The 15726-nt window shown below is 36.8% G+C and overlaps 1 protein-coding gene across 1 annotated transcript in view; it reads left to right on the top strand.

Moving 5' to 3' along the window:
- dtl (denticleless E3 ubiquitin protein ligase homolog (Drosophila)) overlaps positions 1-15726 on the top strand; it is a 37959-nt gene that overhangs the window by 6107 nt on the left and 16126 nt on the right. The window contains exons 3-10 of the mRNA XM_069930385.1: positions 522-617; positions 3618-3679; positions 6762-6882; positions 6972-7037; positions 10803-10918; positions 11044-11117; positions 12816-12919; positions 13155-13259. Coding sequence (XP_069786486.1) covers positions 522-617; positions 3618-3679; positions 6762-6882; positions 6972-7037; positions 10803-10918; positions 11044-11117; positions 12816-12919; positions 13155-13259 — 744 coding nt within the window. The remainder of the gene's footprint in view (positions 1-521; positions 618-3617; positions 3680-6761; positions 6883-6971; positions 7038-10802; positions 10919-11043; positions 11118-12815; positions 12920-13154; positions 13260-15726) is intronic.

The raw sequence follows: 15726 nt of genomic DNA, 5'->3' as shown, positions 1-15726 counted from the left end.
CATAATTTGAAACTGTTTTAATCATGTGATTTGTAAACTGTTTGGACATTCAATGGGTGCTGAACAACTGTGGTATTATTTGATACTGCAGTTTTTCACTTGCACTGCTCAGTAAATGCAACTGACAGGGCACCCTTCTGAGACATTGGAGTTTATAACCTCCATCTAGTGGCAGTGGTTCTCAACTGGTGGGCCAAAGTGTATTTCCATGTGGGTCTTTATATTAAAAAAAATGTTAAAGAAAATACTTTAGATAAAGATATTTCTTGTGGAGCTGCCTTTGACTTGAAAATATTGCTCTGTCATTGCCACTAGTGGGCTGTGGTATGCTAGGCTGGAAGCCAGGTGGGCCTTAGACAGAGCTTTACTAAAATTCTGCTAAGGCATCCTTACCAAGATAAAATCTGAGATTATGTCAGTATAAAACTGGAAGAAACCACGGTTTTTGCATAATTTACTTTTGTCTTCTATCTTAAAATTATATTGCTGATATTTTGATTTACTGTAATCTTAATTTGCAGTTGAGCAATTGTATTGGATCCTTGCAGTTGTAAATGAAGAAGGCGTGGTCAGGTTGTATGATACAGAATGCCAAAAGAAGGATCCAATTTTACAAGGTACACTGGGATTTTGTTTGCTTGATTGGTTTCATGGGTTAACATCTGGCACTGTGTAAAGAGTTTTTGTACATTCTCCTTGTATCTATGTGGGTTACTTCCGGGCATTCTGGTTTCCTCCCACCCTTCACAATATTTAGGGGTTGTAGGTTAATTGGGGTGTATGGGAATCACGGGCTCGTGGGTTAACAGGGCCTGTTGCCACACTGTATTTCTAAATAAGAAAATTAAACATTTAAAACAAAAGATTCACTTTATATAAAAAAAAAAGTTTTACAAATTAAAAATTGATTTTGGTAGTAACCAAGAGCACTTTAAATGTTATGCTATTATCCTAGACATTACTTAGCCATAGGAGTATTAATGTACACTTCCCTCTAATATTTGACCTCCCAAAGTGCAACACCTTGCACTTGTCTATGTTGAACTTTATCTCCCTTTGGAACATTCTGGTCCTGAATTCTGACCAGCTGGCTCCCACATGTTAAATGTTGACTTGCCCAATAACAGCAGCTCCTTATCTACTCTTCTCTGATCCTGCCTTGCAATTATAATTACCGGTATCCTTTTCCCTAATCTAGCATGCTCACTCCTTTGGATTTACTCATCCACAACTCTCTTCAAACCTATGGAGTAACAATCACTGTTTTCCCACTAAAGCTGATTACCTGGCAAGGGTTGCTTCCCAATACAAGATCCAGAATGGCCCTTTTCCATGGTTGGACTGTCTATATATTGTTTATACTCGTATTGTCTCTCTGGATGAGCCCTCCAGGATGTCTTGTCCAAATGCAGCTGTGACATTCTCCTTGATCAGTAATGCAATGTTCCGACCTCTTGCACCCCTCTTCAATTTGTCTGAAATAGCTGAATCCTGGAATGTTCAGCTGCTATCCTGCCCTTATTACAACCAAGTTTTTATAATGGTTGTAACATCTGTGTAATAATCTCAATGCTTGCCACCAGCCACCAGCAGTCCCACTCATTCTTTTCCAGTTTTTCAGATTTGCTTTAATTAACCTCTACTTCCCCTTTTTTTTCCACTCACATAGTAATCCCTATGCCATGGATGCTTTGTGATTAGTAAAGGATTACTTACGGTGGGATGTGAGTGGGAAGGGAAGGTTGAGAATCACTGCTCTCGACCCAAATGTTACTGAAATATTTTGCTTGAGAAAAATTGTCATTGGCCCATTTCCTTTGGAGTTCCGAAACCATGCACATAACGAGTCGATTAGGTGATTAAAACAGTGATTTTCAAGATTTTTCTTTCCACCCACATACCACTTTATGTATTCCCTATGCCATGGGTACTCTGTAATTAGTAAGGGATTGCTTAAGGTGGTATGTGAGTGGAAAGAAAAAGATTGAGAACCACTGGTCTAAGAGGTGCTGCAGTTGGACACATTTCTTGTAGATCTAGTTGTCAGGGAGTGTGTCTATCTGCAGCATCTCTGACTTGATGTTCCTTGATGGTCCACATTTCACAGGAGAAGATTGGCATTCCACTGACTGCCTTCACTGCCCCTTGTCACCACCACTGCAATCAAGAGTAGGAAAATCTTGCCTTGTCACCAAAGTTCAATGCTCATGATTACAGCATTTTTAATGCTATTTGGTCCAGAATACACAGTTGTAGAACGGGCCCAGCTCAAAACCTGCTTCCTATATTTTAAAGGGTGTCTTGTCATAATGTATATTGTCTTCTTGGGAGAACAGCAAAATACAATGTCTAGCAGCTAAAATAATATAAATAATAAAATATTTACTTTGTTGCATGCAGCTTTTATCTTTCAGTTTAATAGAATAATTTTGTCATATTAACCTTGTCTTTGAGAGCTGACTTGGTATCTCCTTCCCACTTTTCCCTCGGTGGATAATTTGAGTTGTGTACTTTGTGCAGAACCTGTGGTGGCATCTGCAGTATTTTTTAATTGAAGTTTTGTGTAAAATATGTGTGACACAAAGTTATCTCTTGGGATATTTGGCATATTGACATTCCAGGGTGAAAATTCTTCTGTTCATTGTTTAATCGTAATGTATCAAGTGTATTTCTTACATATTTTAAAAAAAAAACAATGAAAATGCAGCCATCATCTCACTCCAGTTTGTCATCCTAATTGATTTAAAAATCCTTAAGGAACTTGAGGTCATAGAATGAGAATTTGTTGTCATTCTTACATCATGAAGTTTGTTTCGCTGCAGCATTACATTGTAAATATTGCTATAAATTGCATTTCAAAAATAAATAATGCAAGAAAATGGGATAAAGTAGTGTCGGTGGTTCATTGTCTATTCAGAAAACTGATGGCAGTGGGGAGAAACTGTCCTTGTGCTGCTGAGTGCTTGTCTTCAGGCTCCTATACCGTTCTCCTGAAGGTAACAATATGAAGGGGGGCATAACCTGGGTAGTGGGATCCTTAAGTTTTGAGGCTGCTTTCTTAAGTTGCCAACTCCTGTAGATGTCCTCGATGGAGTAAAGACTGGTGAACGTGATGTTGCTGGCTGAGTTGACAACTCTCCAGAGTATTTTTGTCCTGTGCATTGGCACCTCCATAGCAGGCAGTGAAGCAACCAGTCAGAATGGTCCCCACGGTATACCTGCGGAAATTTTCGAGTCTTTGGTGATGTATATAAAAGCATCTAACGAAGTATAGCTGCTGGCAAGCCACCTTTGATTGCATTGACATGGAGGCCTCAGGATGGAATTTGAAGTTCTTGATCCCCTCCAATACTGACCCCATAATATGGACTTGTTCATGTTCTCCTGGTTTCCTCCTGAAGTCCACAATCAGCCCCTTGGGGTTTCTAATGTGGATATGACACTACTCAACAAGCTGATCTATCTCCCTTCTGTACACTTCCTGTTATTCAACTGATGGCATTATTATCAAGATCACCGTGACCGTACAGAATGGATTTGATATTTACAATTAATGTCTGTTTCGTAATATGATCTTTAATCTCTAAATTGGATTTCTTTTTCACCTATTTTTTCAGCATGGTTGGCTCACAACAATGCAGTATTTGACCTTGCTTGGGTTCCAGGAGAGCCAAAGTTAGTAAGTAATGTACATTCCTTAAAGCCGGAATGAGATCATTGTGCTTACATAAGAAATAAGAGCAGAGAAGGCCAGCTGGCCTGTTCAGATTGCTTTGCCGTTCAACAAGATTGTGGCTGTGGGCTCATCTACATTTTTTCCTTCCAAATTGGATGACCTTCATTTCCCAATATTATATTTCATCCGCCAGACCCTTGCCCAATAACTAAACTTTTTTGTATCTTTATGCAGACTCGTCACATTCCTCACTCAATTTGCTTTCTCCATTCAATTTGGTGTCATCAATGAACTTCGTGCTACATTCAGACCCCTACTCCAAGTCAGTAATCTGGATTGTGAATAGTTGCAGGCCCAGTGCTGACCCCAGCTACTCATCACTAATTGCCAAGCAGAGAAATACCCATTTATCCTAAATCTCTGCCTTCTATTGGTTAACCAATCTTTTAGCCATGCTTGAACTTTACCCCTGGTTCCATGCATTCTCATGAACAAGATTTTAATGTGGCACCTTTTCTTGAATGCCTTCTAGAAATCAAGTACACAATATGTGCTGATTCCTCTCTATCCACTGCACATTATATCCTCAAAGAACTCTGTAAAATTGTACAGGACCTGTCCTTCCTGAATCTATGCCTGATGGAACAATTTCATTTTTAAAATATTTTTTGAGTTTAATATAAACTTAAATACAAAATTTTAAGGAAAACACATAATACATAATTACAAAAAATTGATGGAATTACATGAGACAGGTCCTTGATCTGCATGAGAAACAAGTAATTGAATTAATCTATGATAACCATGTTAAACCCATATTTGCCTAGTCAATCCAATAAAAAATAATAAAAAGAAAATTAGAAAACAAACAAAAAACTAAAAACAAAATCTAATCTACCCCCTCCCTCTAATCAAGGTTATGTGTGTCTTTTGTATACATTGGAAAGATAGAGGATCTGATAGTGACCTCCAGACGTCAGACAAAGAATCTCTGGAACATTCAAAATTCTTAATTCTGCCCATCATGATGGTTATCTATGAATGGGCCCCACATCTTTACAAATTGAAACTTTTTATTTTTAATGCATCTAATTTTCTCTGAGCTTAAATAGGACATTACATCATGTAACCACTGTGTATACCAAATTAACTTTGTTTCACCAATTTAGCCAGTTTTTGGGTTAGAAATTAAATTTATATAAGTTAATTTTTACCCTTAAAAGGTTCTTTTGCAAGCTATTCTAATTTTATGTTTAAATAGTGAAAGATCAATTCCAATATTTGGGGATTACAATTGTGAAAAGTTACAAATTTAGTAAAAGAATTTTTTTGATATTACTTGATAAGATTAAACTACTATTATCAGAATGGTCACCCTTATCAATCACAATAATGGGTCATATTAATTTGTTTAAAATCATTTTTCCTAAATTTCTGTATCTTTTTCAAGCTTTACCGATTTTTTTTTTTTATTCCCAAATCCTTTTGTAGCTCATTGGATTCAGTTATTTCTACTTGCTTATGGCAGGGATAAAAACCATATATACATAAAGCCCATCTTCAAAAGACAAAAAGGAATTGAGGATTATCACTTCCAGATTTTAGGTTTTATTATTGGGCAATTAATGTACATAATTTACTTTTATTGTTACATTTGGATTAATTAGTGAATCACCTCTCTTGGGTAGAACTCATGGAACAATTTCTATCTAAATGTTTCACTATTCCTTCCTTGAAAACATCGTTAACCATTTTTCTGACTACAGATGTTAAGCTAACTGGTCTGGTTGCCTGCCTTTTGCCTGCAACCTTTTTTAAACATTGGCTTAACATTTGCTGTTTTCCAATCTGCTGGGACTTACCCAGAGTCAGGGAATTTTGGGAAAACTATCACACCTGTACTATAATTTTCAGTACCTTGGGAGGCATATCAACGGAAGCAGGACACTTGCCTATCTTTAGGCCCACTAGTTAGCATTACCTCCTTAATGATTGCAAATGTATTGAGGTCTTCCTGCCCACTGCATCAATAACATGTCTTTGGCATTTTAGACAGGTTTTCAACTGTGAAGGCCAATACAAAATAGTCATTCAAAACCTCTGCCATTTCTGCATAATACTAATTTCCATTATCTTTCAAGGGGCCATGTTCACTTTAGCCACCCTTTTCTGCTTTACAGAATTCTGAAACTTTTTACTGTTTGCTTTTGTACTTTCTACTAGTTTTGTAATCTATCTTCCTTTATTGCTTGCTAAGTGTTTCTTTGTTGCTTTAAGTTTATCTAATCTTCCAGTTTCCTCCTTTTCTTGATGACTACGAATGCATGAGCTTTTATTTTGATGCCTTCCTTCATTCCCTAAAATCTTTCTCAACTGTTCCACTATATAGCTTGTGTTTCCAATCCACACTAGCCAACTCCTTTATCCTGTTGTAGTTTCCTTTGTTTAAGCAGAATACATTGGTTTTGGAATGAACTATTTCACCCTCCTTTGTATAAGATAGTCACTCATGCAGAGAATCCCTAACTACAAGGTTTATTTTCCTTGTCTCATTGCACACAACCATGCCATCTTAAATCTGTTCCTTTTGTAGTGTCAGTAACATGCTATTCAAGAAAGTGATCACAGATGCATTCTGTGAACTCCCCAAGACTGCCTGATTCTCCATTCATGCTTGTATCAGATATTTCTTGGTTATTTACCTGTGCCACTATAATATTCTTTGACGGCCTTTTGACAACTCCCACCAATGATCTTTCCCTTTACTATTCCTAATCTTTACCAAATGGATTCAACATGCTGATCATTCGATCCTGTGTCATCTCTCACAGTCATCCTGATCTCATCCTTCACAATCCAACCCCAGCTCCATTACTTTCTTCCCTATTCTTCTGTATTAATTGATAGCCTTGGCTACATAATACCCAATTGTCTCCATCGCATTTCAGTAATTTCCACTAAATCACATCCCTTTGTATTGATTTGTACCACAAGTTCACTGACCTTGTTTATAATACTATAAGCATCAGATGCTTGCACTCATTGTCTGACTGAATAAAATCTCTGCTGTTCATGTGTTTTGAAGGTTACAGCTTCAGGAGATCAAACTGCAAAACTCTGGGATGTGGAAATGAGTGAACTCCTTGGCACGTTTAAAGGCCACCGGTGTAGTCTCAAGTCTGTGGCATTTGGAAAGCGGGAAACAGGTACCCTGAACAATTTTATTTGATCTATTAAGATTTATTAATAAAAATAAATTTGTTCTAATTTTGGGTCTTCAAATTTTTTTCCAAAGCTGTGTTTTGTACTGGTGGAAGAGATGGTAACATAATGGTCTGGGACACTCGCTGCAATAAGAAAGGTATGATTTTCATTAAAATTTTGAGAGAATTCGTGGGGAGTTCAAATTGTTCAATTAATTTAATTTGGAGCTATGGTGGAGTTACACTGTTAACTCCTATTTTGATCTTTATTTCCTTTTGTAACTCAGAAATGTACTGTCATTTGCCTCACCCAGAGGGTAACACACAATTTGAAATTGGGGCATTATTGCTGAAACAAAGATACACTTCAGAATGTGGAAGTTGTTGAAGGAGACTATGCATCAGAAAATAAACATTTTTCAAGAAATTTGGTGTCCACAATCAAATCATTGTTAAAAAGGCTGACACCAGTGGTCCAGTTGTTTAACGTTTGACAGAGGTTGTGGTGATTGTGATGGTGCAGGATAGTCCTCGGAGAAATTGAGAGTTTAGTAAATGGAGCAATAGACTTGAAGGGAGAACAAAATACAGTCTGATTGAGGAACTCAGCAGGTTGACCAGAACAAAGTTCTGTTAATGGATTTTATCGCTGTTGACTTCTGATTGTCAGCTCTGTTTGCCATAAGTTTGCCATAGCAGGTTTCAAGTTTGTGCACAAGATACCCTTGAGAAACTGGAAGAATCATTGATGTAGTAGGGATGTTATTTTCAGTTGAAAGCCAAAGCTGAGGGTGGAGAGGGAGCTTGTATGTGCAGTTAGATTTGTTACTGGCAATCTTGAAGTCTGATGCTGATGGTGGCTGAGCTCCTTTGACCTGATCATGTAGCTTGGTTGAAAATTTAATTATCTCTATTTTTGTTTGTAAGTTAGAATGGACAATTACAGAAATCTGTCATCTGCACCGAATTTTATGTTCAGTTTCAAATGTGTTTCTCAGTTGGGATAGTCATATTGAATAGAATTTGTTTGTTTTTAAACATCATCTGATGTAATTGTTAGGTGTATTATTTTTATTTTGTGTTAATTAAGTATGGGTCAACCACTTTTCTGCTGCTCTGCAATTCCAGTATTGAAAACTATTTCAGTCTTTTAACTCTGCCTGCAGATGAGCTATATCGGAGTATTCCCGAAAATAGGATAATGACATGAAATAGAACTTGTGATACATGATAAAGTGAGCATGCTGAAAACGTAACATTTTGTAAACAAAAAGACATACTTAATAAATTAGATGTTCTTTTTTAAATATTTAATAGAAAACTAAGTAATAACCATAATTACAGAATTAGAATTAACAAGTTATCAAAAAGAAATTTTCATGGTTACATAGAAAAAAACTACAAGATCTCAAAAAATCTACAGCCTCACCCCCCCCACCCCTCCCCTTAACCTAAATCTACCCCCTATTCCCTATTTTAAAAAAAAAATAAGGAGAACAACTTCAATGTGGAGATCCAACCACACACAACCAGATCTTTTTAAATCAATAATATTGATCTCTTAAATTATAAGTTATCATCTCCATTGGAATGCATGACCTAATTTCTGAATGCCATCTTTGTAAGCTAAGCTCCATTTGATCTTTCCATGAAACAGCTATACATTTCCTTGATACAGCTAAAGCCAATCTCAAAAATGCCATTTGGAATTTATCTTATTTATGTAACAAAGCCATTCAGTAAGGTCCCCAATTAAAAAAGATCTTAGGGACGAGAGAAAAATGTATTTTCAAGATTTCCTGCAATTTCTTAATTTAGCCCAAAAACCTTTAATCTTATCACATGCCCAAACTAAATGTAAAAATGTACCCTTCTGCTCATTACATCGAAAACATAAATCCGAAGCACTCGATTTATATGGTTTCAGGAGTTGAATATAATTGATGTATAAAGTTAAGTTACCAACCTATACCTAATGTTAACTAACTTTATCATAGTATTTTTATTAATCTTCCTCCAGTTATCTATATCAAACTGAATCCCCAAATCTTCTTCCCATTTAAGTCGCGATTTATGTAAATCAACCTTAGACATTTTCTGTTGTAATAATTTGTACATTTCTTTCCTCCATCTTGAATTAATACCTCAAATAATAAGTCATTCCAAATATCTCCCTAAACAATCATACAACATTGATTTAAGTTGATAACAAAAAAGAGTATTAAGAGGAATTTGGTATTTCTCCTTCAACTTATCCAATGATAATCTGAAATGTATTAATTTTTATACAGTTCACTCTTCCTACCAACGTTAATGATAAATCCTTCCATTTATTCAAATCATCTTTTATTGCAGATAATAATGGTAAATAATTTAATTCGACAAATTGATTTATATTTTTACTCAGTTTAATGCCTAAATACTTAATACACTTTGGCCATTTAAATCCTACTACCCGCTTGCATTCCAAATAATCTGCATCCAACATTGACATAAATTCACTCTTATTCCAATTCACTTTATAACCAGATACCTCCACATACTGTAACAATCTTTCCTACAATACTTTCAGAGATTCTTTTGCGTCATTCAAATATACCAATATATCATCTGCAAATAAACTAATTTTATATTCCTTTGAATCTGATACAATCCCCTTTATTCTTCCTTCTTGCCTTATTGCTTGCGCTGAAGGTTCAATCACCAATGCAAACAATGACGGAGAAAGAGGGAATCCCTGTCTAGTAGATCGTTCTAATCAAAAGAATCTGATAAAACTTCATTAGTTATTACTCGTGCCTTAGGTTGTTTATATATAGCTTTAATCAATTAATAAACATCCCTCCAAACCAAAATTTTTCCAATACCTTAAATAAAAATCCCCATTCTACCCTATCAAAAGCCTTTTCTGCATCCAACGACAAAACTAGTGGTAAATTATTTTCCTCCCTAGAAACATTAATTAAACTAATCAATTTAACCACATTATCCGCTGAATATCTCCCTTTTATCAAACCCGTTTGATCAACATGAATCTATTTCGGTAAATATTGAGCTAATCTGTTCACCAAAACTTTAGTTAAAATCTTATAGTCTACATTCAATAATGAAATTGGTCTATAAGATCCAGGACTTAATGGATCTTTGTCTTTTTTAAGAATCACTGTAATAATTGCTTGAGAAAAAGACTCGGGCACTGATTGTGTTTCCAATACCTGTTGAAGAACTTCATCAACTTGTAGAATTTTTTATAATTTTTTATAAAATTCTACAGTAAATCCATCCTCTTGGAGATTTACCATTCTGTAGATGTTCTTTTTCATTGTATTATTGTATATCAATGCAGAATCTGAGTCAGTAGTTTTAGTGTAAAAACTGGTTCTTTAATGCACTGAACTGCACTATCAACAGGGTGACCCATTTACACTAATTCCATGTTAATCCCATTTAATTCTTTTCACATTCCCTTCAATTTTGTTCCCTCTCCTACTTCCCTCAGATTCTACTTAGTAAACGCAAGTGGAAATTTACAGTGTCTAACTAACCCATCAATCTACATGTCTTTGGAGAGAGGATGTGAGAGGAAGGCCATATGTACATGGGGAGATGATGCAGACAGCGTTAGAAGTTATGATTGAAGATGGGTTATTTAAGCTGTGAGGCTGCACCATTGTCCAATTAATTGAGTGGCAATAATGTGACAGTTGAGAGCACTGGTTTTGTGAGGTTCTCTATTGATATTTCTCCCTTTAAGGAACCATTATTTTGCCCCTCATGCTCTAAATCTACCGGAGTCTTAAGACGACTGATTCACTCTCTTGATGTATGAAGTGTGGTCAATTGGGGAAGTGAATTTCCTATGTTGAAGACCTTAATTGTGCTAAGGTATTTACCTGTTCATGGACATGTTGCTTGTGCCTTAGATGGATTTTACAGGCAAGTGAAGCAGATCACTGGTGCTCACAACTCGCAAGCCAAACAGACTTCACCGAAGCAGAGGAAGCGACGGCATGCTGCAAGGGGTTTAGCTCCTTCTGTGGTATGACCATTTTTCCCGACACTTGCTTTCAGCCTCAGCTATGGTGCTTGAAGCTTTTTCAGTCACTGGATTTCAGTCTTTTGGCCATTGTAATCAAGATTGCTGAACTGTCTTTTATTCTCTAGGATTATCAACAGAGTGTAACAGTGGTAGCTTTTCAAGATGAAAACACTTTGATCTCTGCAGGGGCTGTGGATGGGTAAGTGCAACTTTGAGTCTCTGTTCTCCTTTCTCCATGTGTCATCATTGCAACAGTCTAGTCTCATCTGTTCGCCTTCCATCCTGTTCCTCTGTCCAAAATGTCTGTATGTAACTCACCAGGAATGGTGAATGTATGGCCATTAATAGTGCAAGTCATTTAGATTGCTTGCCTAACTTTGAACTCCATTATTTCATCTTCTCACAGGATCTCCATGTTGTATGATTCTGATTCCATTGAGCAACTTGTCCACAATAGAAAATATTCTTCTCCTGTTAAGGAGTCTTGGGCTGTGTTGTGATAGAACATGGAAGTAATGATGAGTCTTTATTTTAAAAACCTGCTCGGTACAAGTGGAATATAGCATTCAGTATTGATCCCTACAATTTAAGAAAGGTGCAAGGGATTGTGTAGGTTAATTTGGTAACATGGGTGTAATTGGATGCCCATGCTATTGTTTAAAAAGTGAAGCTGTAGTCAACAAATAGTAGTCTGACGGATGTCCTTGTTTGCCAGATGTACAAACATTGGACTAGGGCACACATGTCAAACTCAGGCCCGTGTGCCAAATTTGGCCAGAGATATAATTATATTTGGCTCGCAAGATCATATCAAATATGTATTAGAACTGGCCTGCTGGCCTCCGCGCCAGTATAGCGCATGCACAGCTAATACTACAAATCCCAGAATGCTTTGCAAATGCGTTGGCGTCAGCCCGCTAATCGCCCCCACCTCCTCTCTTTACTTTCGTTGGCATCTGCGACCTGTCGCCTAACTCACATGGAATAAACCCCTTACGAAAAATGGCCAAACAAAAGACAGAAAATAGGACCTTTCAAGACGGGTGGGAGCCAGACTATATGTTTATCATTTTAAAAGACAAACCTGTTTGTCATTGAAGCAAGTTGTTATTTTTTTGACTTGTTGGCTTGTGAAAAAAAAATGCATTTAAAAGGAGCTTAAAGGCTCTAGAGAAATATTATTTATTGAATATTTTATTTCTCATTCTGGAAAGAGTTTAACCAAAACTATTATTAAACATTTATTTTAATAAGAAAAAGTTTAACATTACATATGTTGAAAGAAGAGAAAACATGCAGATGTTGTTGAAAATTTTCAATAAATATTTAGTTTGGCCCACGTCTTAGTCCAAGTTTTTAATTTTGGCCCTCCGTGAATTTGAGTTTGACACCCCTGGACTAGGGAGACAGCATCTTCTGTGGGCCTACTTGGGCAGTACATGAACTGAAGTAGGTCAAGGATGGTCAATAGGCCAAATGACGTGAGCTATGACTTGCCTTTCAAAGCACTTCATCATGGTGAATGTCAGAGCCACCTGCTGATGGTCATTTCGGCCCATTGCAATATTTTGGGCAGTAGCACAATGGTGGCTTTGAAGCAGGGAGAGTTAGAAGATGCAGCCATCATTGGCTGTATGATTCAGTTGATGAATTTATCTTTGGCCTAAGTACTTTCCAAATAATACCATTTGAATCTGTGACAACTGTATTTTAAAGACTCCATAAAAGGACAGGAACTAGAAGAGTATTCCCTTGGTATTGAATGTCGTATTATTTATTAAAGTTGTCGGAGTTGAACTTGAGCATTTTTTTTTTTGCAAGCACAAGGGTGCCAACATTAAGCTGACAGTGGCACTTGTTAAAGATTGATCTTTCATAAAAATTATTTGCATTACAGTGTCATCAAAGTGTGGGATTTAAGAAAGAATTACACAATTTTTCATCAAGATCCTGTGCCAGTTCAGTCTTTCCTTTATCCAGGCACCAGTGCACGAAAGCTAGGTAAATGTTCTTTGTGTTCTCTGATCTGTGACTGTAATTAAATTCAGAATGAAAGAGCAGTAGAAATGCATTATATCCTAATCTGACTAGATATCAAATAAAAGTAATCAAATATGAAATGCTCTGAATTTTGGTGATTGTATGATAGTAAATTTAGATATAAAGGTTTTTTGACAATGCTTTTGAGATTTGTAAACCTTGTATTGAAGCTATTGGAAATGTCATTGTCCTGCAGGATACTCCAGTGTTATTTTGGACTCCAAAGGCTCCAACCTTTTTGCAAACTGCACTGATGATAATATTTACATGTTCAATTTGACTGGCATGCAAACTGCACCAAGTAAGTAATGGTGTGTCTATCTTGAGGGGAAAGCCCATTATTTGATTTTAGTGGTAGCATCTGGCACTCAACTTATCAAATTCTAAATATTTCCAACTTCTACTTTTAAATTTTATGTGAAAGTTGCTTTGATGCAGACTTTGCTAGTAAATACCATCCTTTATTGTGTGAATGCTAGCTGGATTCCAATATTGTGGAAATCTCAAATTTGGCAATTGACTTCTGCAGGCTGTTTCCTGGTGGGCTCAGCAGCAGAGCTGAATTGGGCTGAGATTCCCAAATATTCAGACTGGGAAATCCTCTACTGCACCCAGTCCTAAATTAGATGTGGCGCATGAACTTTAAGAACATTTTTTAATAGGAAATCTGGTATTGATAATGAAAGGTAAGAATAGGAATGGATTTTTGTGTTTTGAATTGTTTAAATACTGGACACATTGAGGAATTTTTTAAAAAAAACCTTCAGGTGCTGCAGGCACATTTTGCTTGTGGTCAAAGGCTTTTGGAGGAATTTTGTGGGCAGGGTTTGTTCTGACTTATCCATGTCACTTTGTTGTCATTTGCTACCTGTCCCTGTTCCATTCCGGAGCTCAGCAAGATCAGCTTTTTGGAAACAGCAGAGAAACAAGAACTATGGAAATTGGATCTTGAGCAAATATGAGAATCTGTTTTGACTCGGTGGGTCATGGAGAGCAATGAGCAGTCAGTGTTTGAGCTTTGGATCTTTTTTTCAAAACTAAAATTGAGGTAGCAAGCACCAAAGGTTGGGTGGAAAGTAGGGGAGAAGCCAAGATGTAATACTGGATAATGAAGGTAAGTGCATCGCCACAAGATAGAGTTGTGAATGCATCTTGACCACAAACCTTTTCCATAAATTCTCACCACTGCCCTGTTAAAACATGATTAAAGGACTCTTCCTACCCTGGCCAATTCGCTGCCCCCCCCCCCCCCCACCCCTTTTCCTATGAAGATTCACAAATATGAAATCCTGCTCCATCAGCTTCAAGGACCGTTTCTTTCCCCCTGCTGTAAGCCTCCCACACGAACCTTGCACGAGTAAAATGTTGCCCTTGTTCTCTTCTGTCTTTCTAATTCTGCTGTTTCATTTGCTACACATGTGCATGGCAAGATACCATGCAAAACAAATTTTTAACTAACTTGCACACATGACGAGACCTGCAGAGGAGAGGCCCACAAGGGGATGGGGAGAGGCTTGAAATAAAAGTGAGAAGGGAGCATGTGAAGGACAGATGGAAACTGTAGAACCAAATTAGGGTGGATGTTACTAAATTTGGAAAATTCAATTTTATGCCATTGGGTTTTGGCCTACCTACATAGAATGTGATGTGTTCATCAAGCTTTTTCGGCCTCCTACTGATAATGGATGAAGCTAAGGGCAGGTTTTAATGAGTGGGCCTGGTGTCTATGCCAATATGATTTCATGAAGTATACTATCAAACTGTGTTTAAAGATTTGGATAAAGGATACAATTTAATGCACTTTACCTGCTTCCACACAAAAAAAGTTATTTATGATAATCTGGAGTCTCTAGAAAATTTATTTTGGAGATTAAGCACAGTGACGAGCCCACGAGCTCGTGACGCCCAATTTCACCCATCTGATCAATCAACCTACTAACCACGTGTTTTGGAACGTGGGAGGGAACAACAGCACCCGAAGGAAATCTATTTGGTCACTGAGAATATACACGTGGCAGATTTAAAGCCATGTTGCTGGTGCTGCAAGAGCATTGAGCTAACAGTGCTACCTGTCATGTAAATAAGTTTCACACACCACTATCTTTCATGATCTTCAGGACTCCACAAAGTGCTTTGGAACCAATTAAGTCGTTTCTGAAATGTAATCAAGTGCATGGCAGCCAAAGGAAGTTGCTGCAGCAAATTTGTATAGAGTGTGACTTGTTTCCATCTAATTTGAGTGTTGAAGAATAAAAGTTAATACCCGGATAATGACTATTCTATGGAGGATATGATCTCTCAAACTAACTTTCCTTTTTGTATTTAAAAAAAAAATGCTTTTCCCAATGTTGGCCAAAATCTTGTATATTCTTAGGGAATGAATTCAAATTTTGTATTGGTTGATCAGAATAAATGAAAATTCACTCCCAGAATAAAAAGAACAATTTTATTTTGTATATGTTTAAGCAATTAATTTTAATTTGCTTGGATTGTCTTGCATGAGCTTAGAAAACAATTGTTTAAGAAAATATTTGTGTTCACAATTATCTTTAGTCCAAATGTTTAAACAGCTAATGGTGATTCCACTTGTATCAATTTCTAGGTTCAGTTTAAATTAAACCTTGGTCCATTTGCACCACATTCAGGGTCATGGTAAAGACACCAGATGAGGCTTTGTGGCAGTGAGGCAGAAAATAAATAAATGGATTAAAAACTATTACTACTGTTATGGAGCTAATTCATTCACCCTGCACATTTCAATGTTGTAT

The sequence above is a fragment of the Narcine bancroftii genome, chromosome 4 (assembly GCF_036971445.1).
Source record: "Narcine bancroftii isolate sNarBan1 chromosome 4, sNarBan1.hap1, whole genome shotgun sequence".
NCBI lineage: Eukaryota > Metazoa > Chordata > Chondrichthyes > Torpediniformes > Narcinidae > Narcine > Narcine bancroftii.
Note: the sequence above shows the minus strand (reverse complement) of the source record. Positions and strands in the feature narration are given on the sequence as shown.